Below are 27,705 nucleotides of genomic sequence, written 5' to 3'. Positions count from 1 at the left end.
GTTCCATGTCTTAAGGCCAAATAAAAGCCTATACTCAGACAATCCACGTATCTTAGCAGCCTTACTGCAACAGTAGCATTACATTATTGACTGGTTTCATGGCATTATAATAGTGTGGCACAAATCTGCGTAATAAATAGCAATTTATAGTCCATATTCACAAGACTCCAGTAAAGGCTTTAACATCCAATATCCAATGATAACAAAACCATCAGGGCATTAGATTTCAGGTCCAGTGGCACTAGTCAACAAAAAATTATTATCGGCATACTTTGCCAGAAATCCTGATAGACTAAAAATATCTAAATAAAAAATTATATTGTGTGCGCAATTGAATATGATAATGTCTTTGGTCCTTAAATGCTTTAATTTCTCTATTCCTCTCACCCACACACACTTTCACTTCTCAGTTCTATTAATTCTCTTTAGGGGAGATTCACTGAGCTCCTATAAGAGGTACCAGAGCTCAATACTGCATTAACTACCATCCAAATCAATAACAATGCACAAACTTAAATTTAAGCCAAGTGGCTTATCTTCAGATTGTTACGTTTATGAAAAAATGATAACACAAAAGAACAAACTTTTGAGTTTGTAAATTAAAAAAAACTGCAAACTTCATCCCAAAATTTTGGCATTTGAAAATGTTACAAAAATTGTAATTGTTTTCCTTGCTTATTTTGAGTTTTATTTTCAATATGTAAGGGGAAAAAAAACCCCAAAACAAAACCAATTGAGTTTCAGTAAAATCAAAACACCATTTTTTTTAAAAACCCAAAGCAAACCAGCACATCAGTGAAAGTGCCCACCATTAGTTACAGCAGGTTAGAGTTGTGATACCCATTATTGGAGCTTAGTGAATCCATTCCCGGCCTCTGTCTACATGTTTCCCTATTTAACCTATTCAAACCACTACCTTGCCTTGAGATACAGTACGTTGCTTGCTGAAGGTTTTGTACATTCTGCCTTTCCACTACCAGCAGTCTAACTTGGTTGTGAAAGTCGTGCCCATGATGCTGTGCAATGAGTAACACAAAGCATGCTGGGTATTGCCTGCCTGCTCTGCCAGGGCTTCCTGAGAAACTACCAGCTATACGACTCTGCAAACTCTGTTTCAGCATGATAGCACAGGGGCCTTTCCAGGCAAAAGGTCTTGGTTGACAATGGCGAACAGGCGGATAGAAATGTTGGGGACTGATTAAATCCAATATCATTGGACATACAAACCAATTACCCAGTAATTCTCAATTATATTGTTAAATGTCTCTGCAACATAATTATCAATATTAAAAGAAAAACATGTCAATTAACTCTCATCTCAAAATTAGCTATTCCCCTGCAATTAAATGAGCTTTGATCTCTTTGCTAGATGAATAGATACCGTATAAATTAATTGGTGGTAAATTTAGGGTGCACAAGGAAAATAAAAATGGAAAACAAGAAATGAGTAAATGTGAAGCTGCGAAAAAATGAGATACGATAGAGAGAGTTTACATTACCGGTAGTTTAATGTTTAGGAAGTCCAGAACAATAAGATTTTCTTTTAAAGAACAAATATTGCAAGATTTGTAGGAGATCTTATGTTAATAACTCCGGAAAACATCAACTGTTTTGTGTTTAACAATCAGGAATGATCAAACTTAACTGTTTTTTTTTGACTATGCACCTCTGTCTTAGCTTGCAATGTAGGAGAGTAGGAAACAGGGAGTTCCCTTTGGCTAACAACTATAAAATGGGAGCATTTTAAAACATGTCAACACATTTTTGCTCAATATTTACATGGGCAGATTGGGACACACACACACACACACACACACACACACACACACACACACACACACACACACACACACACACACACACACACACACACACACACACACACACACACACACACACACACACACACACACACACACACACACACACACCCTAAGTGCATACCCCAGATCAGACAAAGAATCCAGGTCCTACTGAAAACCCATTTAATTTATGTTTACCTACATTCTTCATAGGAGAGCTTAGCTCAAAACCTTCCATACCTTTTGTGTCTTATGCAAATCATCTTTGTATAAGAGGGAGCACATGTCATTCAGGGCTACAGGAATAATTAAACTAATACATGTACTACCAATACACTTGTGTTTATTATGATTTGTATTCTATCTATCTATCTATCTATCTATCTATCTATCTATCTATCTATCTATCTATCTATCTATCTATCGGAAAGGTAGATCAAACAGAGAAAAAATGTTTGCCCCCCAACACACACACAATATTCTGGTAACATTATTAATTGCCTGCAAACATTAGTATATGCTGTCCTCTTAAAAGTGTTTATCAGCCCCTCCGTGACAAACCTACAACCTTTCCCATCATTTCCTTATAAACATACTAATTACTTTTATACATATTTGATCCACCTTACCAACCTCATGTCATGAAAAATGTTCTTTTAAGGGGACCCTCAGGAGTTGGAAAAACCTATGGGCATACTAAGTAGAACATAATTGCATTGTATTTTAATGACTAGGTAATGTGTTTAGACATGTGAAACACTTAGGTGTCTATTTATCCAAGTCTCTCTACTGTAAAACGGGGGCAAAAACACATGCACAACACTTATCAAAGAAGATGAATCCCATTGAGACAAGTGGGGTCTTTGGTATATAATATGGTGGAGTTTGTCCTTAGTTTTGTATCTAAGAGACTTTGATAGCGTGTTTATTCAGTGCTTAAATACATAACTTCTTATGACATATTTTCGGTTTGCATTCTTAAAAAATTCTGAAACAATAAATACAGATTTACAATAATCAACTGAACTTTTCCATGAAATGAATCTTGCAGATCTCCACTGGGAGAACATGAGCAAAATGTTGTATTGTTGATTTAAGTTAAGCCTGTGAATGCAGATAGAAGATAACAGTTCCCCTTACCCAGTGGCGGATCTTCCATTAGGCCCAGCCAGCAGAATTTTTGGGCGGCAAAAAGGTCCGCCCCATATACATTTGCCGCGCTCTGAGGCTTATCGGGCCTGATCGGAAGGCACTTACATGCGGCGGTCGCCTCCTTGCTGCCGCCCTCCATCTTCTTCCGAATTGCAGCGTGAAATGATGCCATGGACATCGCCAATGTGATGTGACACGGCGTCAAATGACGTCATGGTACCATGGCAACGTGACGCCGTGTGACGTCACGTTGGTGACGCTGCGATTCGTAAAGAGGAGGGTGGCAAGGAGGTGGCTGCCACATGTAAGGGCCTTTGGGCGGCGGATCTTGATATCCGCTGCTGCCCTTACCACCTTAATTATGGTACCAAACATAGGATCTAAGGACCATTAAGCCATTTTCGTCGAATTGGACGTTTTCGGACAAATATCTCCATTTACTCCAATGGGAAATTTTAGTTGTAAATTGATTGATCAGAGGATTTGGCAGGTATTGAATAAGCTCCCAAATTCTCGAATGACCTCAAATTGCAGATTTACGGACAATATCTGCAGTAACCCCATTGGCTTTATGCTCACTTACATAGTATTTTGCTCTGCAAATAAACCTACTACAACTATTTTACCCTCTTTTGCCCCAGTTTAGCAGTTTACAGAATTTAGTAAATATCCCCTATGTGGCATAAAGAAGAGCAACAATTTACAAGGCTTCATGCATTCACAAAAGTATGTTTCTAAGTGTGAATAACAGGAGGAATGAGTGTGGGAAAATGCATGATTACATCCAGCAAATAATTATAGAGCTAAAGCTTCGGATTTCGGGGGCAGCTGTGGCCTTCTCCCCAACCACTGCATATATACAGTATTGGAGACAAGACTCTTTAATAAAGATATTATTTTAATGTTACAACCATACCATTGTTTTCTCACTAGTTCCTACTGAGGTCCCACTAGCCCATACTTTATCATTAGTTCTCCTCCATTGCCATGAGTGCTCTCACCACATAGGGAATTCCTGTTCTCTGTGTATCATATACAGTATTACAATGCCGATCTCTGATCTCAGCCAGGCAGGTTTATTGTCTCCACTTCCTGCCCCTCTACCTTTTTCTTTATTGTGATTCCAAGTGTGGGCCTATTTCCCATGCCATAAAAATTAAAATGCAATTCAATAAATCTTTTCTGTCCCATCTCGTTTCCATCGATTTGTCCCATAGGCGCACACAAAATCAACTCATTCAGAGATTAACATTTGATGTGAGATCTAAAACCCCCTTCCAATAATAATTATTTGATAGGTGCACTCTATCTAAAAAACATTGGTATATTCAAGTTTAATAGGATGATAGCCTGTCCTAACAATTCAAATGGCTTCTTTTCCCAGCCAATTACCCATTTCCTTATAACTATAGTCCTTGACAAAATCTTGATGTACCAGTTTCCAACTCGTAATACTTGGTCTGATGCTAAATGCCCAAAAAGGCTTGTTTTCCAGAAGTTAATTTGTCCTAAACAGTGTTTCCAGAAGCCAGTGGGATTTGTGGGCCACGCGTGAAAGGCGATAATAATACAAGTCTGATACAAATTTGGTGGGGAATACATATGAAGGAAAATGTCAAACTCTTCATGAACAGAAAGAGACTCTTAAACTGGGGGCTAAACTGACAGCCGTCAACTTGTAGCTAAAATGACTTGGAAAAAGATAATCTAGGGAAACTTCTTGATATGGCTCAGGATCCAGGCACTATTTAGACGAGTACATGACTGCCATCAGATACTAGGAAGTAAGTGAGTATGGAAACATAATGAAACTGGTAGAGGCTTTGGAATATTGGATAGGTGGAAAGTAAAATCCAACAGGACAAAGTATACCTTGTGCTACAAAACATGTTGGGCTATATTACTAAGCAGTGCTATGCCATAAGACACTTTCCAGAGCCGGAGGACACTTTCTGGCCCATTCAAGAAAATGGCTATAATGTGTCTTTCAGCACGGGGCTTATGACATAGCATCACTTAGTAAATATGAGCCTTAGTCTGTATAGGGCTACTGTATATATAATTATACACAAATTAAAGGGCCTTATACCATTTTTTTATGCCATGGCCTTAAACCTTCAATACAAAGCAACATGACATTGAAGGGGCGCTACATGTTCTGTCTAAATAGGATTGTCAACTAAACCCCTGAAAGAGGGATAGCTTGTTTTAGTCCTGCTTTTTTTTTTTTTTACTTCTTCCTCAAAGCATCCTAGACATACTGTGGTTTCCCTTTTATTCAAGTTTCAAAAGAGACATAAAAACTGGACTGGCTAAACCTGTCACACAGTCAAGTGGTAGCTTCAGCTCAAATGGACACTGACGCTTTAAAACATTAGAATAATGATGAAAACCTCCATAAATATGTCTCAGTTGCAGGCAGCTGCATGGTAGGCAGTGGACACTGGACAACAAGGACCTCACCACAGCCTTCCCTGTCTCTGTCAAGTTTGAGTTTTCTGCACAAAGGGTAGCAACTGAAGAGCAACACTGGGTTCTGCAGAGAAACAAAAGTAGCAGCATCCGGAGAAATTAAGATGGTAAAACACAAAGTCACAGTAGGGGAAAGATGAGTCAATACTCACAGTTGCTCAGTGGGACAGCTCACAAGCGGGGCTGGGAGCAGTCAGCAGTATTAGTATTATAGTTGTAGAACATAATGCTAAAAAGCTTAGCTTATCTGCATAATGTTTTTTTCTTACTGTTCTTATAGATTCATATTGATTCTAATCGCATGTGTAATTATGTACTAACCTACTTGTTTCCCTGGCTGCCATTTCTAACAAGATATTATAGTTATCTGTTAGATGCAGCTTGCTCTTCCACAGTTGCCTGTTTTTTTTTTTTTTTTTAATGTTTTCTTTATTCTTCATCTTGTGGAATGGATTTCAATCTTTTACCGCTGGATTAGGACACTGTTGTTTTTAAAGGCCCATTTTCTCCAGATGTAAATCACGGATAGTTAGTATCTAAAAAAAAAAAAGTGATCTGATATTTATAACTAATATGTTACGTAAGAAAAAAAGTAACACAACTTTGTAAAAAAAAAAAATGCATTTATGGCACAGAGTTTTGGTTACCCTTTTTCATAGACTGGAGAAATGTGATTAGCATTACAGCTAAAGGAAAATGGTGTGCTAAAAGACCATTATACGACCTAAATTATAGAGGAACCCACCAGGGATGGGGCATTACTGGATTTGGTAATATCAAACAATGTAGGAGTAATAACAAATATTCAACTTGGGGGAACATTTGGGAAACAGTGATCATAACATTTGAAATAAATGATCAAAAACTATATTATTTGGGTTCAACAAAGACTTGACATTTTTAAAAGGCAGATTTTATTAAAAGTGAGGAATAATCTGCAAGAAATAAATTGGGATGACAATTTTGCCGGAAAAAATATTGACGAAAAATGGGCAGTCTTTAAAACATTGTTAGATACCTCTGGAAAATAAATATTAAATATATGTGGCTAAATAAACAGCTAGGGGAGGAAATGAAATGGAAGAGGCCAAGGCCGCCGACAAGGGGAGAGCTGGGACAACTGTCCTGGGCCTTGTGGCTATAGGGGGCCCAGCAAGCTGGTGATGGGCCTTTGTTGGCTGCCAGTCCCCAGCTGCAGCCCGGCCTTAACTGGAAGACACACCCCATGTGCAGCAGAAGTTGGGCCCATCTGGAAGTTGGGCCAAATTTCCACATTCACCCACGACTCGGTGCAGCACTGGATGCCTCCCGCCAAGGTAATGTGTATGTTGGAGGGTTATTGTATGTGTATTGGGGAGGTGGGATTATTGTATGTGTATTGGTGGGGTTATTGAGTGTGAGGCGGGGAAGGGGGGTTATTGAGTGAGGGGAGAGTGAAGGGCGAGAGAAATACAGGGGGGGGGGGGAGAAATGGATGAGAGGGAGGAGTGAGAGACATGGGGGTGTAAGAAAGGGAGGGGATAGTGAGAGAGGGGGAGAGAGAAATACATGTGAAGAGAGAGTATGAGAGGAGGGAGTTTGAGACGTGGGGGAGTAAGAGAGGGAGGGGGAGAGGTTGGGTGTAAGAGAAGGTGGGGAGAGGTGGGGGTGTAAAAGAGGGAGGGGAAGAAATGGAGGTATGAGAGGGAGGGTGGTATATTTGTGTGCATTGCTTTGTACTGTCCAGGAGACAGACCCACTAGGTAGAGGTGGAGAGTGTAGATCAACCCGTACCTGAGATCTAAATCCTGAATCAGTAGAATAGTTCCGGGTTCAGGGCAGGAGAGAGGCAGAGAAGTATGGCTGCAGGCAGGGGTCTGAGACAGGTGAAACAGTACCAGGGCGTCCAAAAGGCGACAAGGTAGGGAGTATATTGCACAGGCAAGGAGAGAGGGGAATGGAAACCTTATAAAGTGTAAGGATTCGGGGCTCGTGGCGCTCACAGCGCGACCCCTCCTTACCTCTGAATGCCCCCGCTGCCGTGAGACGTCACCCTCACCTTTCACACCCGACTCCCACTATGTGGGGCGCCCCCATCATCCCAGACGGACCATCACCGCCCCGTGGGCATCCAGCACTCTGGTGGCTTCCATTAGTCCCGCGCGCGCGCTCTCCGACATTATAGAGCGCGCGCCGGGCGAGGCTAATTTATTCACTGCACTAGCAGCGAAACCACGCCCCCAACCCACGCGCTGGCCACAACGTAACCCTAAAGCTGCCCACCTGGCTGCCTATAATAGGAACCAATCCAGGACAGCTCCTCGTGCTTCTCCAGGCCTGCCTCCGCTCCCTATTGGTCAGCCAAATTATATAGTACCTGTCTTACCTCTTTCACATTGCTCGACATAGTCTGCACTTGTGGATGTCTACTCTGGTTTCCTCTTCTCTCTGCTACTCATGTTACGACGCGGCTTGGCGCACTGTTCTTTCTGGCTCTCGACCCCGGCTCCCTCCTGACGACGCGGTCTCTCACGTTCCTCGATCACAGCTTGCATCTCGACTATCCAGACCTCTCCACTCCCTGACCTTGGCTAACGACAACTACCACGTCTCTTCTATATCCGGTACCGGCAAGTATAACTCAAGTTATATCCACCTGGCCTGGCAACACCAGAATACCACACTCCGGACACGCTCCTTTTGCTGCGGGTGCGTGCATACATAAGTCCAACCTCAGTACAAGAGACGGGTCTGGTCTGCGGGCAGCACCGGCATAACATAAAGTGAGAAAGAAGGTGGGAGAAATCCAGCTCACTGATTGACTTCCTGCATCTGCAGCCATGTTTGTAGAAGCAGCAAAGTCAGGGGGCATTCATGTTGGAGATCCCTATAGCAGGGGTTTGCAAACTTCTGGTGCTGCACCCCCAAGACTGCTCTCCCCCAGTGCTCACGCCCCCCCCTTACCTGTGTGCTGACATCAAATGTCCCCCGGTGTCTTTTGGTGCCGTGTTGCCATGGCGACACGCCGCCCTCGAAGCTGGCTGAATCATGGTAAGTGAGTTACAGAGGGCTCGCGTGGTCCCCCAGCATTTAAATGCCTGGGGAAGAGCACGGGGCCTCTGTAACCACGGCACCCATCCAAAAAAATCTCACCCCCCCCTTATTGCTAACCCCTGGCTTATAGTATCCCCCCTATTAGAGCCACACGCCACACCCCTAGGGGCAGGTTTGGCAGGAAAAGCCTGATGGAAGTTCTAGACCAAGGCAGGGGCATGGACGTCGGATGCTTGACTCAACTCTGTAACATGTGCTCACCCCAAACTGGACTAGACCGCGGGGCTGAGGTGGGGATGTGTATAACTGCCGCCCTACAACCACAGGGCCAGGTCCGGATTGCAGAGTCAGGGTCGCGTAGCCGGGTCAGGGTCAAAGAATTTGGGTTGGTCGTGGTACTTGCCGTAGTCCAGGGTTGGAGAGAGAAGGGTAGTCATAATCCATAGCCATGGTCTAGGAGATGAGAGAGCGGGAGTCCAGAAGCTAGCCGAGGTCCAGGGATACAGAAGAGAGAAGTCCAGGTACGAGCAGGGATCACAACAAAGATCAGGCAAGGCACAGCAACAAGCAATACTCAGAATGCACAAAACACACAAAACCCCAGCAAGCTCTTTTTGGGAACCCCTCCCTGAGCCCCCACAAAATATATATGTATATATGTGTCATAAAGGAGAGCTATTGAGCGTGGCATATGTATACAACAAATGACAGAGAAGCCCAAAGCTACATCCAATATGACAAAAATACACAATAAAATACTTATATATTCTCTTGAAAAAGGGTCATTTAGTTTGGCCAAAGCGTTGTAAGCTTGCGAGCCACGACAAGGCAAACACCTGTTCGCAAGTCCTAACACCAGATAAAATACTAATATATCTCTTAGGATTAAAATTCTCATTTACCTCTATTAGGAGGGAGAAAGACCACCATTGGATCTGTATCCAGTAGAATGAAAGGACCTACTCACCTGGGAAGTGGGGAGGGGCGGGCTTTAAACCTGGGAAGGAGGAGCCACTAACCTCCAACAGCTGAGACAGCTGAAAATAAATTAACAAAACACACAAAACCGAAGCACGCTCTTTTACTCATAATGCAGCAAGCACGGTACATAAACAATAGTTTATGCTCATCAACAATAGAGGGCTGACTGGGAATAAAAAGGAACAAGAACAATAGGAAGGCAGCAGGATCAATGACACCACACGTAAGCTGAGAGGCAATTTGGGGAAGCTAAATGGGCATCAGGTGAGAGACAGCTGATTTCAGTCCTGACATTACCTGCCACACAGCGTGCACATGCAGGGGGAGCGCAACGTGTGGCGACTGCGTCGCCAACGGATTTGTTTGCCGTGGTAACGTCACGGACGCGAGATTGCCAAATCTGCCTATTACTGCAGCGTGTGCGCGAGTCCCTGGTGTTGGTGTGTGATGCGTCCAGGGGGCGGGGTTCAGCCACGATCCTGACAAACGCCTCTCTTAAGGGCCGTACCACTTCCAGTCGACCAGGTACTGGAGTGATCCTCTAGAGATATGGGAGTCCATGATCTTCTGGATGACATACTCTGGTGTGCCATCCACGGAAATTGGTGCGGGAGGCGGTAGAGTCCTGGAAAAATTGTTCCATGTGGCTGGTTTAAACAAGGAGACATGGAAGGTGGAGGGAATCTTCAGCGATGGGGGAAGTTCCAGTTGGAGGGCCTCTTCATTCACCCTCCGGGAAATCCTGTAAGGACCGATAAAGCGAGGTCCCAATTTCGTGGAGAGCTGACATAGATGGATATTACGTGTGGAGAGCCAGACCTTATCGCCGACTTGGTATTCGGGTGAAGGCCTTCTATGTTTATCTGCGCTTCTCTTCTGTGTCTCCGCCGCCATGCGAAGAGTTGTCTGTATGCACTAAAAGAGATCCTGCAGGTCGCCAGCCCTGATATCAGCTGCAGGGATACCTACTGCCGAGGAGTCACGGGGAAAGGTAGTCGGGTTATAACCTAGTGCCACGAAAAAGGGAGAGCATTTCAGGGACTTTTGGGACAGGGTGTTCATGGCAAATTCTGCCAGAGGCCGGAGGTCCACCCAATCGTCTTGCTACTGAGAGACATAGCACTGGAGGAACTGCTCCACCGTTTGATTGGTTTTCTCCATCTGGCACATGGACTGCGGGTGGTAGGCGAAGGAAAAATGGAGATCAATCACCAAATAATGACAAAAAGCCTTCCAGAAACTCTCGATGAATTTAGAGCCCCCATCTGCGTAAGTAAGCCATGCAGACAGAATACCTCCCTGATTCAAATATCCGCTAGCTCTGGAGCAGAAATAAGCTTTTTCAGAATAATGAAATTTGTCTGCTTGGAGAATCAGTCAGTAGAGTAGTGTGCATCACTTAGGGCTTCTCTCTCTCCACTATCAACAGAGAATCAGTCAACCACGAATAGGATTACGGTCATGCCCCTGGAGGGGGAAGCTCCACAATGAAATTAATGGACAGTGTGCCCATGGATGGGATGGAACAGGAAGATCAAGTAGCCCACATGGTAGAGACCGTGGCACCTTGGTTCATGCACAAAGGATTGCAATTGAAAGATAAATCCTAAAAAGTTATTTAACTACTGTAGCCATACACTACCGACACACTTTATTGAAGTGTGGTCGGTACCGCAAGCCGGGAAATCTCCCGGCTTGCTAGTGGCCGCCCCTCGGCGTGCCGCGCGTCATAGACGCGCGGTCACGCGTCATCGGGAGCGTGCGCCCGCTGCACGCGTGTCCAGGGGCTCCCCGAGGGAGCCCTGGTGTCCCGCGATCGCGGGACAGCGGCAGGGGGTTCCGGGGGACCCGGCGGACCCGGCAGCGGTAGGGAGAGCGCCCCGATCGGAGGGCGCTCTTCCGCTGCTTCGGCGTGCGCCCGTCACACTCGGGCGCGCGCCAGGCTACTGCTGCGGCACAGAACGGGCAAATGCTCGAATAAACTGTGCCGCAGCAGTATAGCCCCTGGCTATTACAATCCCTTGCCCTAGGTGCTGTCTGTTTAGTATCTTCCAGCAGTGCTAGGGTTAAACCCTCTTACATATGGCCTGCATGTGAGCTGTCGACTAAGAGAGACACTAAGTTGCAATATGCAGGTGCAGGCCTAGTGGCAGTTAGAGTCACATATGTAACTGGGGGGAGGGGAGGGAGTGGTTGACTATGGTGTGAGGCCTTGATGTTAGTTAGGCCTGCCCAGATATTGGCGCAGAGGGTATATAAGGGGCCCGATTCCACATCTCCCAGCTGACTCAGAGCAAGGCTTAAATCTGTTTCCTTTTCTTTATTTCTGACCTGCAGCTGCCGGTGCTCATCCCAATGCTCATCCCGTACCTTGTCCAACTCCAGCTGCATCCGGGCCCTCTCATTGGATGTATTTTCCAGCAATTTGCAGGCATCAGCCAGTATGGCCATATAGCGCAGTGTCAGGCCGGCCACTTGACGGACGGATACCTCCTCTCTTTCTTCCTTTTTGGCGAGCTGTATCTTGAGCTCAGCGATCTTCACCTGCAGAGCGGTGAGTTGCTGGGATGTGTGATCAGCTGCCAGCTTTAGCTCTTCCACTTCTAGGCTTTGCTGCAAGTTCCACTCCTCAGCGAGAGACCCCTATTTCTTGAATGCATCCTGCAATTCTCTTCTCAGGGCCCCATCTCTTCACTGTGCTCGCTCTGAGCTTGCTTCCACACATCTTCATTATGTTTTGGAGCTCTGCCAATTCGTTCACTAGGGTCCCAGCGGCTTGCCTATTCCAGGTTTCTTTCTCCTGGGTGTACTGACTGTTGGGGATGGAACAGTGTCTGTGCTCCTCTAGCTCTTGCTTCAGTTTCTGGACCACTTCGTGCTCCCTCTCGTACAGAGTTACCTGGGCTCTAAGCTCCTCCTCCAGCAAGGCTCTGGTTATGCTCAGTGTGGCCTTCAGCTCCTCATGCTGCTCTCTGGGGACACACTGGTACTTAAATGTTCCTGCAGCATTTTTACTTCGCTAGCAGTCTGGATACTTTCTTCCTGCAGAACTCGCTGCTTCTCCTCAGCATTCACCTGTCTCTCCTTTGTGTCCTGCAGACTCGCACACAGTTCTTGCAGCTGGCTCTGCAGCATGTTCTCTACTTGTGTGTGCTGCTCCAGTGAAACATAATCTTGCAGCAATCTCTCTGCATTCTGCAGTGCTGCCTATACGTCTAAATTTTCCTGGGCCAATTGTTTCTTCTCTTCTAATTCATGGAGACTTTTATCTCCTTCACTGACTCGGACATAGAGATTCTTGCACTCTTGGGTTACAGTTTTAAAACCACTATTTAACCCTTCGAAGATCTCTCTCATTGAACGTAGTTCTTTGTTGAAGTGGCACCTCCTCTCCTTAGAGGCTTCCAGCTCTGTACTAAGTCTGTGAGCTTCCTTATGAGAGGTTTCCAGCACTGTGCCAACTTGATCAATGAAACTTTGGTCCTGGGCAGAATCAGCAAATGCCTTCACCAGCTTACTTGACAAGATCACCCTGTCACTCTCCTACTGATCCTTTTCTTTCTCCTGGAGTACACACTTAGCAATTGCTGTGGACAGACACTTTTGTAGTGCAGCCTTGGCCTCTTGCTCTTTATCAAGTTGTCCATAGAGGCAATCAATCTCATTCCATGCAGATTGAAGTGCCTGAGTTAAGGCATCTTTACCTTGGTTAAAGGCATAATTTTTCTTTTCCACTACCCCTGGAACAATTCTGTGAGTTGCCTTAGGCTGCAGCATATCTCTGTTCCCTTCTAATGCAGGCTTTCCAGAGGTTAAAGGGTCATCCTTAATTCCTTCTGCAGTTTCCACTATAATTGAACAGCCACTCTTCTTTTTATTTCTCTTTGCCTTGAGAAACTCTGAAGAATCAGTGGTACTGTGTTCACATTTATTGCTCAAGACTGTTTTCAAAGTGGGAGCCATGGCTTCAGACAAAGGGAACCCAAACTTCCCAAGAAAACCAGTAAAGAAGAAATGTGTCTTTAAAGCGAAGCATAGGTATGAACAAAAGAAATAGACATAAACAAGGAGACAAAAAGGTAGGAGAGCTGATTTTAAATTTGATACCTTAGCATAAGTGATAGAAATATCAAAATTGCAGGGGAAACCATAGACCGAAAAATACAAACAAATGGAAATACTTTTGTCTTTTTGAAATTGGCCCTGAGAACCAGCAGTGGTATACCCAAGCAAAGAAATCAAAAACAAGTCTGTTTTTAGAAATGGGAGTATAATGCGTGGTGCTAAGAACCGTATACAGTCATAGTAATGAAATAATGATGGTAAATCCTGTGTGAGGTCTGGGATGTAATCGTGATTGTAGGGAGGGTACTGGGTGTGGTATCCTAGTTGGTAAACCAGCATAGATGGCACTCAACTGGAACGTATATTAATTCCAAGGCTTGTGTTGAACTGCTTCTGTATAAATAGGAGAACCTGCCAGACTGCCCATTCATACCACACTTACATAATAGACGAGGTTGAAAAAAGATATGTGTCCATCAAGTTCAACCTATACTAAATTTAGACAACAGTCCTTTGTACTTCCCTTTGGATGAATAGTTCTTTTGAAAGCTCCTTGTACTGTCACCGAAAAGGTTTATCTACTACACCAGATAAACCTTGACTTACTAGGACACTAGTCAACTGACACTGCTACTCTGTCGCCTCTCCTACTTAATGTGTTTTGAGATCCTCAAGTTTGGGTTCGTGAGAAAATACAGAGTAAATAGAAAAATTAGATATGCATTAGGAAGCCTCTGTAGCCTTTCATAAAAAGAATATATTGATCCTTGTTAATTTGTATAACTAATTACTAAATGAGGTGAAAATTTCCTAGAAGCACAGGAGTCGCCAACCCCAGTACTCAAGGGCCACCAGGTATTGGGGATATCCCCGCTTCAGCACGGGTGGCTCAATCCATGGCTCAGTCATTATGACTGCACCGCCTGTGCTGAAGCAGGGATATCCTGACTTTTTGATGGCCCTGAAGGACTGGAGTTGGCCATTCCTGGTTCTATCAGATCGTGTGACATAGAATGGAAACATACTGTGATGTCACTGGTTTGTAATAGTTGATATGGCACACATGATATTTCTTCTTGTAATTGGGAACGCTCAAGTACAATGTCATTACGTCATTTTTGTAATGCACCTCATTCATTCCGAGAGCGAGAAAAGCCAATGTGTGCTTGCTCCTACATTATTATAGTAATGATAACGGTAATGGGATTCACATAAACCCCATAGGGGAAAACTATTGCCTTTGGGAATGCTGGGATGCATACAATATCATTATTACCGTGTTTTCTTCCCCTAAAGTTGTAATATGAGAATGTTCATTGGCACGTAGAACTTTTACTTCTGCATTGAATTATTCTGCACTTGTTAGCTGCGTAGAAATTCAACATGCAGCATTGTTTTTTTTTTTAACCCAACAGTAACCTCTGTGCACCAAAATTCAATGCAAGGTTTCCTTTAATATGCATTATAAGTAAATCTTCTAAATCCCTTCGCCCGTCATTCACTGTATTGTGTTAAATTCCGACTCCACCCTTTCCAAGCCTCGACATATTTAACAGAACATAGTTGAAATCCAGCAGTTATTGTATGTGTGGCGGCAGCAATCTCGGTTTGTGGTTTTATTTATTACTAATCCCCCTGCTTGCTCCCCCTTCTGTCACCAGTGTCATTATGTGTTGTAATATTTACTGTGAACATTACCATTACAAATGATGGAATATGTGTGGTATATTGTGTCTACGTGTCACATCAGTATCCTGAAGCTTCAGGATAGAAGTAAAAGGAAGTGTTCAAAACTGTGTCGGGTACAACAGGGTTTGTTTCCGAATGGAACTGTGCTCGCAAATATACCAATGTAGTAAAACCTAATTAACTCAGATGATGTGCAGATAGTGAACTGATCTATTAAATATATGTTGACAGTAGCCACGATTATCTTTCTTTTTTTTTTTTCACTCAGGGAGGACCGAGTTCGCTTTCGGTTTACGCCCTGCGTTTGGGACCCGGAGAAGAAATAGTCACATCATTGTTTAAATTTGTGCAGGAGAAGAAGCTAAAAGCTCCGTTTGTTATCACTTGTGTGGGCAGTGTCAACAAAGCAACACTTAGACTGGCTAATTTCAACGCTTTGAATACCAATGAGGTACCTGACAGGGATGCTGATGTACTGGCTCAGTGGAAGTCATGCATAGATGTAGAAGGATGGCCATGGAGTGTTTCAAGAGAAGTGTACTGTTCCTAATTATGTAATTATAAGGCTTAGGTACCAAACTACAAGCTGTTCCTAAAATCTGTTCTTTCTGTCTGTCACAGCAAATGCAGAGAATGAAATGCATTTCCCCTGAAGATATCCTGTCATCTTTAATTTGATATAATCTTTAATTAAGCACATTGCCGATGCTGAATTTGTAAAATACGTAGGATCTTTCTTATGTCACATAGGAAATACCTCTCTCGGCACAGCATACATTAACAGGCACATAAAACAAAAACAAGGAAAGATTCTTCTGTCAAGTTCAGCGTGTCAAATAGAATTCTGATACCAAAAGGCACAATAATCACATTTATGTACAAAAGTGGGCGTTTTTTTTGTGTTTTTCAGATCATTACTGTGGTTTTTTTTATTCAACTAGATAATTGTACAAAAAAATAAGATTTCTTTTGAAATTATTATTATACGCCCAGTTTAAGCTGAGGCGCAATTATATATAATATAATATCTAATATAATATTATATAAATGTAGATATATAGTTATGTGTTTATAGTCAGTAGAACATTATGTTTATTAGATAATAGTACACTGAGTAATAAACTGTTGGCTGAATATATAACGCCCACTGCTACTGACACTCTGTTTGATTATGAACAAATCACTGTATCTCCCTGTGGCTCGGTAACTCATCAATAATTGGGTAATAACATTTTTATTTTCTCCCCTGCTTCATGGGCTTACATACCTATGAGCAGCAGGAAGATTACACCCTTGACGTGGCTGCATTAATGCCCTTTAAGTGTAAATGGTGTGTAATTTAATTTAATGTATAGTTCAAAAATGAGTATGAGGATGCAACATTATTGCAACAAGAGGAAGTCAAAATCTCAACATTAACTAACATTTGGTTAACAGAGGAAAATGTGCAAAGGTAGCTTCATAAATGTATCCTGCCCCTTTTGGCATGCACCCATGGGTTCTTAAGGAGCTAAGTTCTGTAATAGTCAGACCGTTATATTTATTTTTCAATTACTTAATTTCAACTGGATTACTACCACAAGATTGCAGATAATTGCATAAAGCAGACGTGGTGCCTATTGTATATTTCAAAAGGGAGCTAGATCACTACCAGGGAATTGCAAACCTGTAAGCCTGACATCAATAGTGGGGAAGCTACTTGAAGGTTAGGATGGGATAATATTCAGCAATACCTAATGGATAACAACATTATTAGTAATGATCAGCATGAATTTATGAGGGATACATGCCAAACTAGCCTTGTTAGTTTCTTTGAGGAGGTAACTAGGAATTTAGACCAGTGCAATGCAGTTGATGTCGCCTACTTAGATTTGGCAAAGGTTTTTGATATGGTGTCACACAAGAAGTTAGTGTACAAAGTAAAGGAACATAGTCTGAGTGAAAATATTTGCTCCTGGATTGAAAACTGGTTGAAGGTTAAACAGCAGAAAGTTGTCATAAATTAAACCTTTTCAGGTTGGTCTAAAGTTGTAAGAGGAGTACATAAAGTTTTTTTTTTTACTAGGGCTACTGCTTTTTAACTTGTTTATTAATGACCTTGAGGTTGGCATAGAGTGCAAACACTCCATCTTGGCTGATGACTAAAAATTATGTAAGGTAGTTAAACAAAAAATGGACCGGATGTAATTTCTCTACAAAAGGACTTGGATAATCTGAAAACTTGGGCAGGTAAATGGCAGGTGAGGTTTAATATAGATACAGTAAATGGAAGCTTGTGCATTTTGGAATAATAAATAGGCTAGATACAAACTAAATGAGACAACATTAGACAAATCCTTGATGGAGAAGGATTTAGGAGTGCTTGTAGACAGCAAGTTCTGCAATGTGCTCAATGTCAGGCAGTAGCTTCAAAGGCTAATAGGATATTATCTTGCATAAAATGGGAGAAGAAGGGAAGACAGCATCATTTTGCCACTGTTTAAATCATTACTAAAACCACACCTTCAATATCGAGTACCCTTTTGGGCACCACTCCATAAAAAAAAGACATTATGGAACTGGAAAATGTGCAGAGAAGAGCAACCAAATGAATAAAGAGAAGGAGGAGGTCTGACTTATGAGGAAAGGCTAGCTAAATTAGATTAGTTTATATTAGAAAAAATGCATATAAGAGAGATTTGATACGTTTGTACAGTACAACTATATTCAGGGTCAATACAAGGGACTTTAAAGAGAACTAAAGTATTCATCCTAAGCACAGTACAGACATCACAGGGTCATCCCTTAAGATTGGAGGAAAGGAGATTTCACTTGCAACATAAGAAAGTTAAAACGTGGAATTCCTTACCCATGGAGACTGTAATGGCAGATATAATAGATATCTTTAAGAAAAATGTTGGACATATTTTTAGAAAGGAAAGTTAGAAATCTGATTGCCATTATTGGAGTCAGGTATACATTTATTTTTCCCTTATGAGACATCATTGGATAATGTTTTTCTTGTACCTTTCTCTGGATCAATATACTGTAAACACAAATATAGGATGAGTATCTCCATCGTCTAAATTTAACCTAGTTTGAACTTGATGGACATATGTCTTTTTTTCAACCTCATCTACTATGTAACTTTATGTTTGAAGGAGTTGCTCTGTGGTAATTTTGCTGTCTTTAGAGGGGAACCCGATCCAAATCCTTGTATTATCTCTCTTTGTGATCCTGGGCAAATCACTTTATCCACCAGTACCTCAAGCATCAACATTAGACGATAGGGAAGAGATGCATTGTCCCTGCATGAACATGAACAGCACTGCTTATATTGTCAGTACTATATAATATACACATATCATTATGTAGTATTGTTTTGAAGTCTCAGTGTTTTGTGCATAAAAGCTGTACATAGAATAAACTATACCTCAGTAATAATCAAGTCTAGGAACGAATTTACAGTAAAAAGATCAAATAAAAATACTTTAAAGAAATATTCATATCGGGGCTTTTGGAAAATTATAACTTCTTGCACTTTTTAACAATAAACAATTTACTACTCACTATGAAATATCCTGATCATAGTGTTACTTCTTAGCAGACTTCTGCAACACTTAAAGAGTTAAGATTGAGGAGTCTTGTACCCGCAAGGGTTTGCTGCATCGTTTCATCAGTGTTATTTATTCTACTTTTTTTTTTTCAGATTATCTATCTAAATGAGAATTTTGAAATTGTTTCCTTGGTGGGGACATTGAATGAAGATGCTCACCTGCACATATCTCTGTCTGACAAGGATGGGAAGACTATTGGAGGTCATGCCATTGGGGACCTACACGTCTTCACCACTGCTGAAATAGTGATTGGAGAATGCAGCAACCTACAATTCACCAGGGAGATGGATGAACGCACAGGCTTCCCAGAACTCGTCATTAGGTCTCGCTCTGAAAACATTAGCAGTACCTAGCGTCTAAATGATGTGCCATTTCCCCCCTCCCCAAGCAAGTGAATGAGATAAATTTGCTTCAGGACATGCCTTTATGTTGCTCTTTGCATTATTGTATTGATTGCAACCATTTGATCACACATAACATAATCAATTCTGTATGACAGAGCACAATAATTTCAAGTAAATTCTTCAAATAGCTTGTCATTAATTTGGGCTTTTTATCAACATCGGTGTAGATTTTGTGTGTGTGCACGTTACAGCCAAGCTGTACTGCAGGGATTTTGTAAGACTGATTGGCCCGTAGGGGGTATAGGGTAGTGACAGCAGCTCAGAGGGCTAATGAATGTACTGTTTGCTCATCTTTACACAGTTACTAATATAACCCACTAATTGGGAGGGACAGCTCAAACAAGCACTGAGGAGCAGTTGTCAGATAAGTGTGACATGGGTTTAAAGAAGCAGTTAGGGACGGCTGCACTGCTTGGTGCGGCTGCATAGTAGCTGGAAGCCTAGCACACGTCCAACTCACAATTATTACCAGTTAGCTGCCTTAAGAAATGTTAGGTTATTTCCGCCTGATATGAACCATCATGCAGCTTTCTGGGAGCCCTTAAAGTCAGCAGCTGCAAATGCACTAAGCTCACAGAGGTGGTATACTGTATAGTAGAGGAGTTAAGGCTTTTTGTTAAATATATATATCTCAAAATAAGTGTGTATGTATGTATGTATATATACACACACACACACACACACACACACACACACACACACACACACACACACACACACACACACACACACACACACACACACACACACACACACACACATATATACACACACACACACACACACACAATGCAGGGATCCTGCAAGCAAAATCTTCGTTATACAATTTTTTTAATTAAATACCCAACTCAACAATGTTGTTGTGTGATGTTTTTATTTTATGTTCAATATTTGATCACGTCGAAAAAAAATGATTTTGACAAATATATGATCTGGGACATATTTGTGTATTTTTAAGTGGGAGATAATTTTGATGATGTGACCATTAACAGGTGCAGTTCCCCTTAATATGGTCTATATTGAAATACAGGGCCCATAATAGCAAATTACAAACCTCATATTTATTTTTGTTTTCCTTACTGTTTTTGATGTTTTTTTTAATTTGTATACAAGCAGGCCCCAAAACCTGCTGTGTATTGTTCACATGGCAACTCCTGCTGTTTATTCCCACGTACTCCACGCCACCATGCAGCACAGAGCTGTTTTCCATGCAGACTACATCATTGAGTCATCAGAAAACTGCCTTGTCTTATTTGCCTCTGATAAGATTCTTTGAGCTCTACTAAGTGAGAATAGTTTGCTGTTATGTTAATTTAGGTTTTAGGCTTGGTTTTCTTTAGGAATAAATGACACAGTTTAAAAAAAACTACTGATTGGAGAAAAAACTATTTTAACAGACAGCACACTTTATTCCCTGTAGTTTGGTGATTAAGGGCCTCATGCAGAGAGCAGCGCAAAAAGGAATCTCGCCATTTGCCGGCGAAAACGGAGCTTTAAACCGGCGGAAAAGGCAAGTTTAAAAAAAAGCGCCATTTTTTTTTTGTTGCTTGAAATTCGCCGCGCGGCTGGAGAGTTTCTAATCTCTCCAGTTTTTTTTTCTGCCGTATGCAGAGAGCCGCGAACGCCATCTAGTGGCTGTTCGCGCCAAAAAAATGGTGCGATTTTCAACATTTTTCCTCTTCACCAAGCAGCTGGCGCTCCGCGGCCGGTGGAGGGGGAAAAAAAAAAACGCGAATTTTTCCCCAGTAGTTTCAACAGCGCTTATAGCGCTGGTTGAAACTCTCCATATGCAGAAAGGCTTGTAAATGCAGTTTTCTGCCCTTTCTGCATATGGAGAAAAAAACTCTCCAAAAAAGCTAAAAATTTTCCCCCTCTCCATTTCTAAATAGCGCTGCTCTCTGCATGAGGCCCTAAATCTTTAAAAAAATAAAAATGCAAGAGGAACTTCACATACAACCATTCCCTTTAACATAAAGCGAGACCTACATTAGAATACATGTGGTGTAACATATTTCAATTCTTGCTTGCAAAATATTCCACTTTCTCAATTATAACATTGCACTGGAACAAGAATATTACATTTAACGATGTTGAGCCAGAGACCTTTCTGTAATTGTATAACAGTACAGTGAGTTGTGAAGAGATCGTTCAATTCTCAAGACAACACTTACAAAGGTTAACACATTGGTTATCAGTACAAAAATGCTATGTTCAATCCAATGACGCTCAATTAAGCAAAAAATGGTAGCGTGATGAAATAAATGTAGCATTGGCTTCTCTGAGAATAGTGTAATACAACATCATAAAATGCCATTTTTACTTTAGTGCAAAGTTGTGAATAAATGCATTCCACTGTGGCTGTCATGGAGGGGAATGTCAGGAAACTCATTTTGGTGACAAACGATCATAGTTAATATCACTGAAAAAAGGCAGCAAGTTCATGGAGTTCATTCCTCTTTACGTAGCAATGCAGTTTTATGTTAATCCCCTAGAAGGTAAGAAATGTCACACAAAAGCCAATTGGTAGCGCAGCTATAAAATGTGGCTGGTAAACTCCCAGGGACAGTAACTCCCTGTGCTTGAATGAATTAAATGCTTTTCGCGTTTTCTCCCTGCTTCTTCTATTGTGTGTATTCCCTGAAGAGTTTTGTGTGCCCTTTAACTGCTACATGACACAATGCCATAAAATATTATTGATAATTACAGTTTTGACATATAGATAATAGAAGGTCCTATAACTGTATTATTACAGGGATTTAAAGACAATTTACTAATGTGTTATGTAAAGAGCCATGAACTATGACCCAAATTAAAATGTGTTCCAAAATCAGCAATCTTGGATAATTTTTTTTTTTTCGGTTTCCTTAGCAATTCCTATTCCTACTGCTAAGTGCAGTGTGTATTTTATATTGTCTATATAATGGAACACATGACATACTTGAAAACAAAATATTTATCACAATTTACCTTTCTTGGTAGACTATGTGACTTAGAACATGAGAAAATGCCCTTTATTTATGTTTTTATTTAACCTAATCACATACTCTCTAATCATGTAAGAGCTTTCAGTGTCAAAGAAATATAGATGTTAAATTGTGGAAGTTAAAGGGGTTTATCTATTGGAGTCTCCCTTCTGTAACACAGATCCAACAAATACAGCTACAGATTTATCAAGGGGTTTTCTAGTTTAATAAATATGGTGTAACATTGCTGTACTAGTTTTGGCCCAGAATGGCTAAAAATGTAAGAACTACAGAATACTAATCCGTCTACTTCCAATCACTTACATCATTTTTATGAAGATACTCACTTGCCCAGGACATACTTGAAAATGAGAGGTAACTCTCAATGTATTACTTCCTGGTAAAACATTTTTATAATTAAAAATAAATAAATAAAAAATCGGCTGCAGCAGACTTTGGAATTTGTTAAGCCTAGAGAACAAGTCGTATTTTGCAGTGGATACAACACAATGGCCGAAATCCAAGTCGTACAAGAAGTATTTTGCTGAAGTAATGAATACAATTCATTTACAAAAATCCTACATAAAACAGTTGGACTACAGTACATGAAGATATTAGCGAGATAAAGATCAGCAAGGGAGTGCGGCAGGGAGACAATGTCACGAAAGCTTTCCACAACAATACTAGAAGAATTGGGAAACAAAAGGAATCAAAAATCAACAGTGAATACTTCAGTCATCTACGGTTTGCAGATGGCATTGGTTTTTTTTCACTACAAGTCCAGAAGACCTCCAGCAACACATCAGAGAACTTGCTGAAGAAAGTAAGAAGGTGGGCCTCCATATGAATCTCAGCAAGACCAAAGTAATGTCCAACAAATATATCAAGTCTACAAACTTCGGGAAAAATGGAACAGAACTAGGAATAGTTGAAAACTATGTCTAACTTGGCCAGAAAGTATCAATGCATGGGAACCTTTCTAATTAAATCAATAGGAGAATGAAGATGGGATGGAGCGCATTTGCAAATTTTGAATACATATTTCAAGGGAACTTTTTACTGTGCCTTCTTAAGAGGAAAGTGTTTGACCAGGGTATTTGTCAGGTGCACGTATGGTTGTGAAATTTGGACCCAAAATATGAAGATATTTCAAAAGCTTCAGACAACTCAAAAAAGTATATGGAAATGTATGCTGAGTATTACCCAGAGACAGGAAAAATAATGAATGAGTTTGGAAGTGAACAAAAGTCTGTGACATGATCACAACAGGCAAGAAATTATAATTTGGCAGTGAGCTGGACAAATTGCAAGAAGAGATTACGAATGTTGGATAAAGGTGGTACTGAATTGTATTCCAAGGAGTATCAAAAGACCAGAATGATGACCAAAACTAAGATGGAGAATGAAATTATTAAAATTGGTCAAGCAATGTGGAGAAGAGGCTTGCAACCATACTACTTATATCCTTCAGTGGATTAACAAGGGCTGATGATGTTTTTTTGTATACAGTGGTGAGAAAACGTTTATGAACCCCTCACATATTTTACATATTTCAAACCTAAAATGTTATTAGATCTTAATCTAATTCCTAATAATAGATAAAGATAACCTGATCAAACAAATTACACAAAAACATGATATTTTCCATTTATTTATCCAGAAATTAAAAGTATGTGAACCTTTAGATTCAGTACCTGGTGGCACCCCGTTGAGCGGCAATGACTTCAACTTAGCAATTCCTGTAACTGCTGGTCAGTCTGTCATATCGGTTTTGAGAAATTTTGGTCCATTCCTTCAAACAGAACTGCTTCAACTCAGTGATATTTGATAGCTTCCTTGCATGGACAGCTCACTTCAGGTTCTGTCACAACTTTTTATGGGGTTTGACTAGGCCATTCTAAATTGGGGAATTTCTTTTTCTGCAGCCATTCTTTTGTAGATCTGCTTTTAAGTGTCTGATCATTGTCTTGCTGCATGATCCACTTTCACTTCAGCTCATGGACTGATGGCCTGACATTCCATGAACACCATTCCTGTTCAGATTTTTTCTGATAGTTGAGTCATGAACACACGTTAGCCAAGACGAGAGTGGCCTGCGGATCCTTAGATGTTACTCTGGGGTTCTTTGGATAATTTGTCAGTTTGTTCCTGGGGAGATTTTGGTAAGATTACCACTCCTGGTTGGAGTGACTGTGGTCTTGAACTTTCTCCATTTGTCTGACAGTGGATTGGTGGAGCCCCAAATCCTTAGACATGGTTTTGTAACCCTTTCTATACTGATATGCATAAATATAAAATATATAAAATAGAACTGCTGAACCTAAATCAACAGTTGAATAATAGAAACTGTGAACACTCTAAACTTTCCCTGCAGCCCCCAGTATGTCACTCACCCAAAAAGAAGAAAGTACAAAAAGCAAGCATAAACCATTGGCACAGGAAAAATAAAAATCAAGTTTTTTCTTTGCGCCAGTGGAATATTCTTGCTTGATGAGCTTCAATAACTGCTTTTCTGAGGTCCTTAGAGATTTCTTTTGATTGTGGCATGACGTGTTTCCACACATCTGTATGGTGAAGACCAAGCTCACAAAGTTTCTGATCTTTATATAGGGTGGGGCCTCCCAAACTCACCCCTGAAGATCTACCTATTTATTTAAACACCTGATTCTAATTTTGACCTTTAATTTCGCTGATAAAACCAGAATTTCACTTACGTTTGCACATACCTCGACTCTTAATTACTCATTGTTTGTATAATTTCCAACATAAATTTGTTTCAAAAGACATGGAATTGGTTAATATAAACCCTGTTAGATATTTAAGAAAAGACAGGTTTGATTCAAGAATGTTACCATGGAAAAACTACGGCATTTTCTGTCATTAGCATTGGGGTTCACAAACCTTTTCTTGCCACTATATATATGTATATCACCCCAGCATTGGGGATTCAGAACATTTTGTACACTGAATGCTGAATACTGAAATACATTGGGTAGAATTGTTTTTCTGTGACATATGGAAATAAGAAATTGATTTGTGCCCCTCTCCCTTTTTAGCTTCTTAGTGTCAAGGCAGAATGGTTTGGTTGTACACTGGTAGCTTTTAAGAAACAGTGCAGTATAGGGGAAAACAATGGCCCCTTCACTTTTGCATGAATGCATTCTGTTATTTTCCACACGTCCGGAAGTCATTTATTTTGTCCGGCAGACATCTGCAGGGCCTGTTTGTTTATGTTGCTTTCAGGGCACCCAGCTAGAATGAAAATGCTATAAAGCACGTTTGGTATTCCTAAAGCTATGTATTGTTTGCGAGAACACTATCTTTAAACACTAATGTAAAGAGGCACCTATTGATTTCTTAGTATAGGCTAGTTTCCTGGTATTTCACTTGTCATTGCAGCCACAACAATTTCCGTAGATCTCTTGCAGTGCCTACACACAAATACAAATCACAAACACACACACACAGGCAAGAATGCCTTTCCATCTTTTTACATTACCACCCCACTCCATCTCTAAAATAATATAATTCTTTTTTGTGTTTGCTTAAGTGTCCACTTAACATGATGAATTAATTTAAGATTTATTATCCCACACCAGCCAAGAGAATTGTTTAATTGTTTAATATGCATGTCCATGTAACATGCAGTTTTTAATTTTGCATCATAATTTAGAGCAAGTTAATAGGTATTATAAATAGCCACTTATATTCTATGCTTTATCTGTGTCATTTTTTTTTTTTTTAAGAAAAGGACATAAGACCTTAAATGGCACATTACTAACATATAGATGCAATTATTATTTTTCAATATTTTACCATGTCATTTGTTAATCTGAGCAGTTTACTAATAATATAGACACTCGATCTTCTCAAATCCTTTATGTCCTTAGGAAAATAAAAAATAGGACAAGTGAAGCAGAGCTTAGATCCTATTTTTCATTTTACATACTTTTCTGTGACTTTTACAATGTATCTAACATATACAGATATATGTGTCCAAAGCCCTCTCCCGCCTCAAACCTTTCTCACTGACTGCCCCACACCTCTGGAATGCCCTTCCCCTCAATACCCGACTAGCACCCTCTCTATCCACCTTTAAAACTCATCTTGAAATACAACTCCTTAACGAAGCATATGAGTAGCTCCGTGGCTGATACTATACACCTCATAGATAAACCTTGGCCCCTTGCCCACTTACTGTCTCTGTACGTTTCTCCTAACTACCAATTAGACTATAAGCTCTTCAGGGCAGGGACTCCTTTTCCTCAATGTTACTTTTATGTCTGAGGCACTTCTTCCCTTTATGTATTATTGGTATTACTTGTTATTTATATGATTGTCACGTGTATAACTGCTGTGTAGAGCTATGTACATTAATGGCGCTATCTAAATAAAGATATACATACATGCATACAGTGTGCCATTATCTTTATTTATTTTTATTTTTTAAAGAATGTGAAAAACTTTCATAAATCCCCTCTACAGCTCAAAAAAGTACATATGCACAGACATAAATGGTCACAATACAATCGGTCTCACAAATAAGCACTTAGGTATAATGCAAAGCTACGAATGACCATAGAACTACACTGAGGGGAACCGAAGGAAGCCATAAGTGAACGGGCAGGTTACCGTTTGCAGGCACTGGTGTTTAGTCCGGATTGCACCCGCATACGGCGATGTCTCCTCTGCCCGAGCTCCTCTGCTTCCCTGCTCCAGCCAGTGACTAAGCGCGTCAGGTATCTTCTCGTAACCTCAACACGTTTCAGAGCAGCATCCTTCATCAGGAGTCACGTTAGAGGTCACCCACGCGCGTATTATAGCTCCAGCAGCCAATAAGACAACTTATGCGACTCCTGGTGTTCAATTAGCTTTAGACAATACAGATTAATCTCCGATCGTGTAAAACATTAAAAAATACTTGTACCATCAAATAAACAGCACCAAGTACATATAAACACAAATAGCACATAAAAACAAACCTAAAATAGGGGGATAATAACATCTAAAAAGATATAAAGTACATATTCTATTGGCAGAAAGCAGAAAGCATATTTTATCTAAGGAAAGGTGTTAATTCTATTAATTAGTTGAAACCTTTAGGGTACTTTGAATCAACGGTATAGATCCAATGTTGTTCTCTTTTTAGTATAAAAAGGTCTCTATTACCCTGTCTCAAAGTCCGTGGAACACTTTAAATTCCCAGAAATCTAATGGAACTGGGATCACAATTATGCACTTCTTTGAAATGTTTTAATAAGGGAGTTAGTGGCTATCCCTTTTCTAGAATCTTAGGAATATTCTAACATTCCTTAAGTGTTCCAACATTCTTAGTTTAAATGCCCTTTTTCCGATATACTGTAAATTACATTGCCATTGTAGTAAATACACTACATGGGTAGTCAAACAGTGAATACAAATTTGAACCTTATATGTTTTATTTATTACCGAAGACACTACCTGCTTATCAATATTCACATGATTGCATGCCTTGCATTTTCCGCATTTATAGTTGCCAACAATACCCAATCGGGTCCTAATGTCACTA

At 40.8% G+C, this 27,705-nt stretch overlaps 1 protein-coding gene across 1 annotated transcript in view; it reads left to right on the top strand.

Annotated features, from left to right (window-relative positions):
- The window catches only part of LOC142491969 (bifunctional protein GlmU-like), a 79,490-nt gene extending 58,870 nt beyond the window's left edge, over nt 1-20,620 (top strand). Inside the window, exons 3-4 of the mRNA XM_075594748.1 lie at nt 15,463-15,645; nt 18,883-20,620. Coding sequence (XP_075450863.1) covers nt 15,463-15,645; nt 18,883-19,143 — 444 coding nt within the window. The 3' untranslated portion in view covers nt 19,144-20,620. The remainder of the gene's footprint in view (nt 1-15,462; nt 15,646-18,882) is intronic.
- Nucleotides 20,621-27,705: the final 7,085 nt, after the last annotated feature.

Source organism: Ascaphus truei, chromosome 4 (assembly GCF_040206685.1).
Source record: "Ascaphus truei isolate aAscTru1 chromosome 4, aAscTru1.hap1, whole genome shotgun sequence".
Lineage (NCBI taxonomy): Eukaryota > Metazoa > Chordata > Amphibia > Anura > Ascaphidae > Ascaphus > Ascaphus truei.
This window is presented reverse-complemented; position numbering and strand designations above follow the sequence as displayed.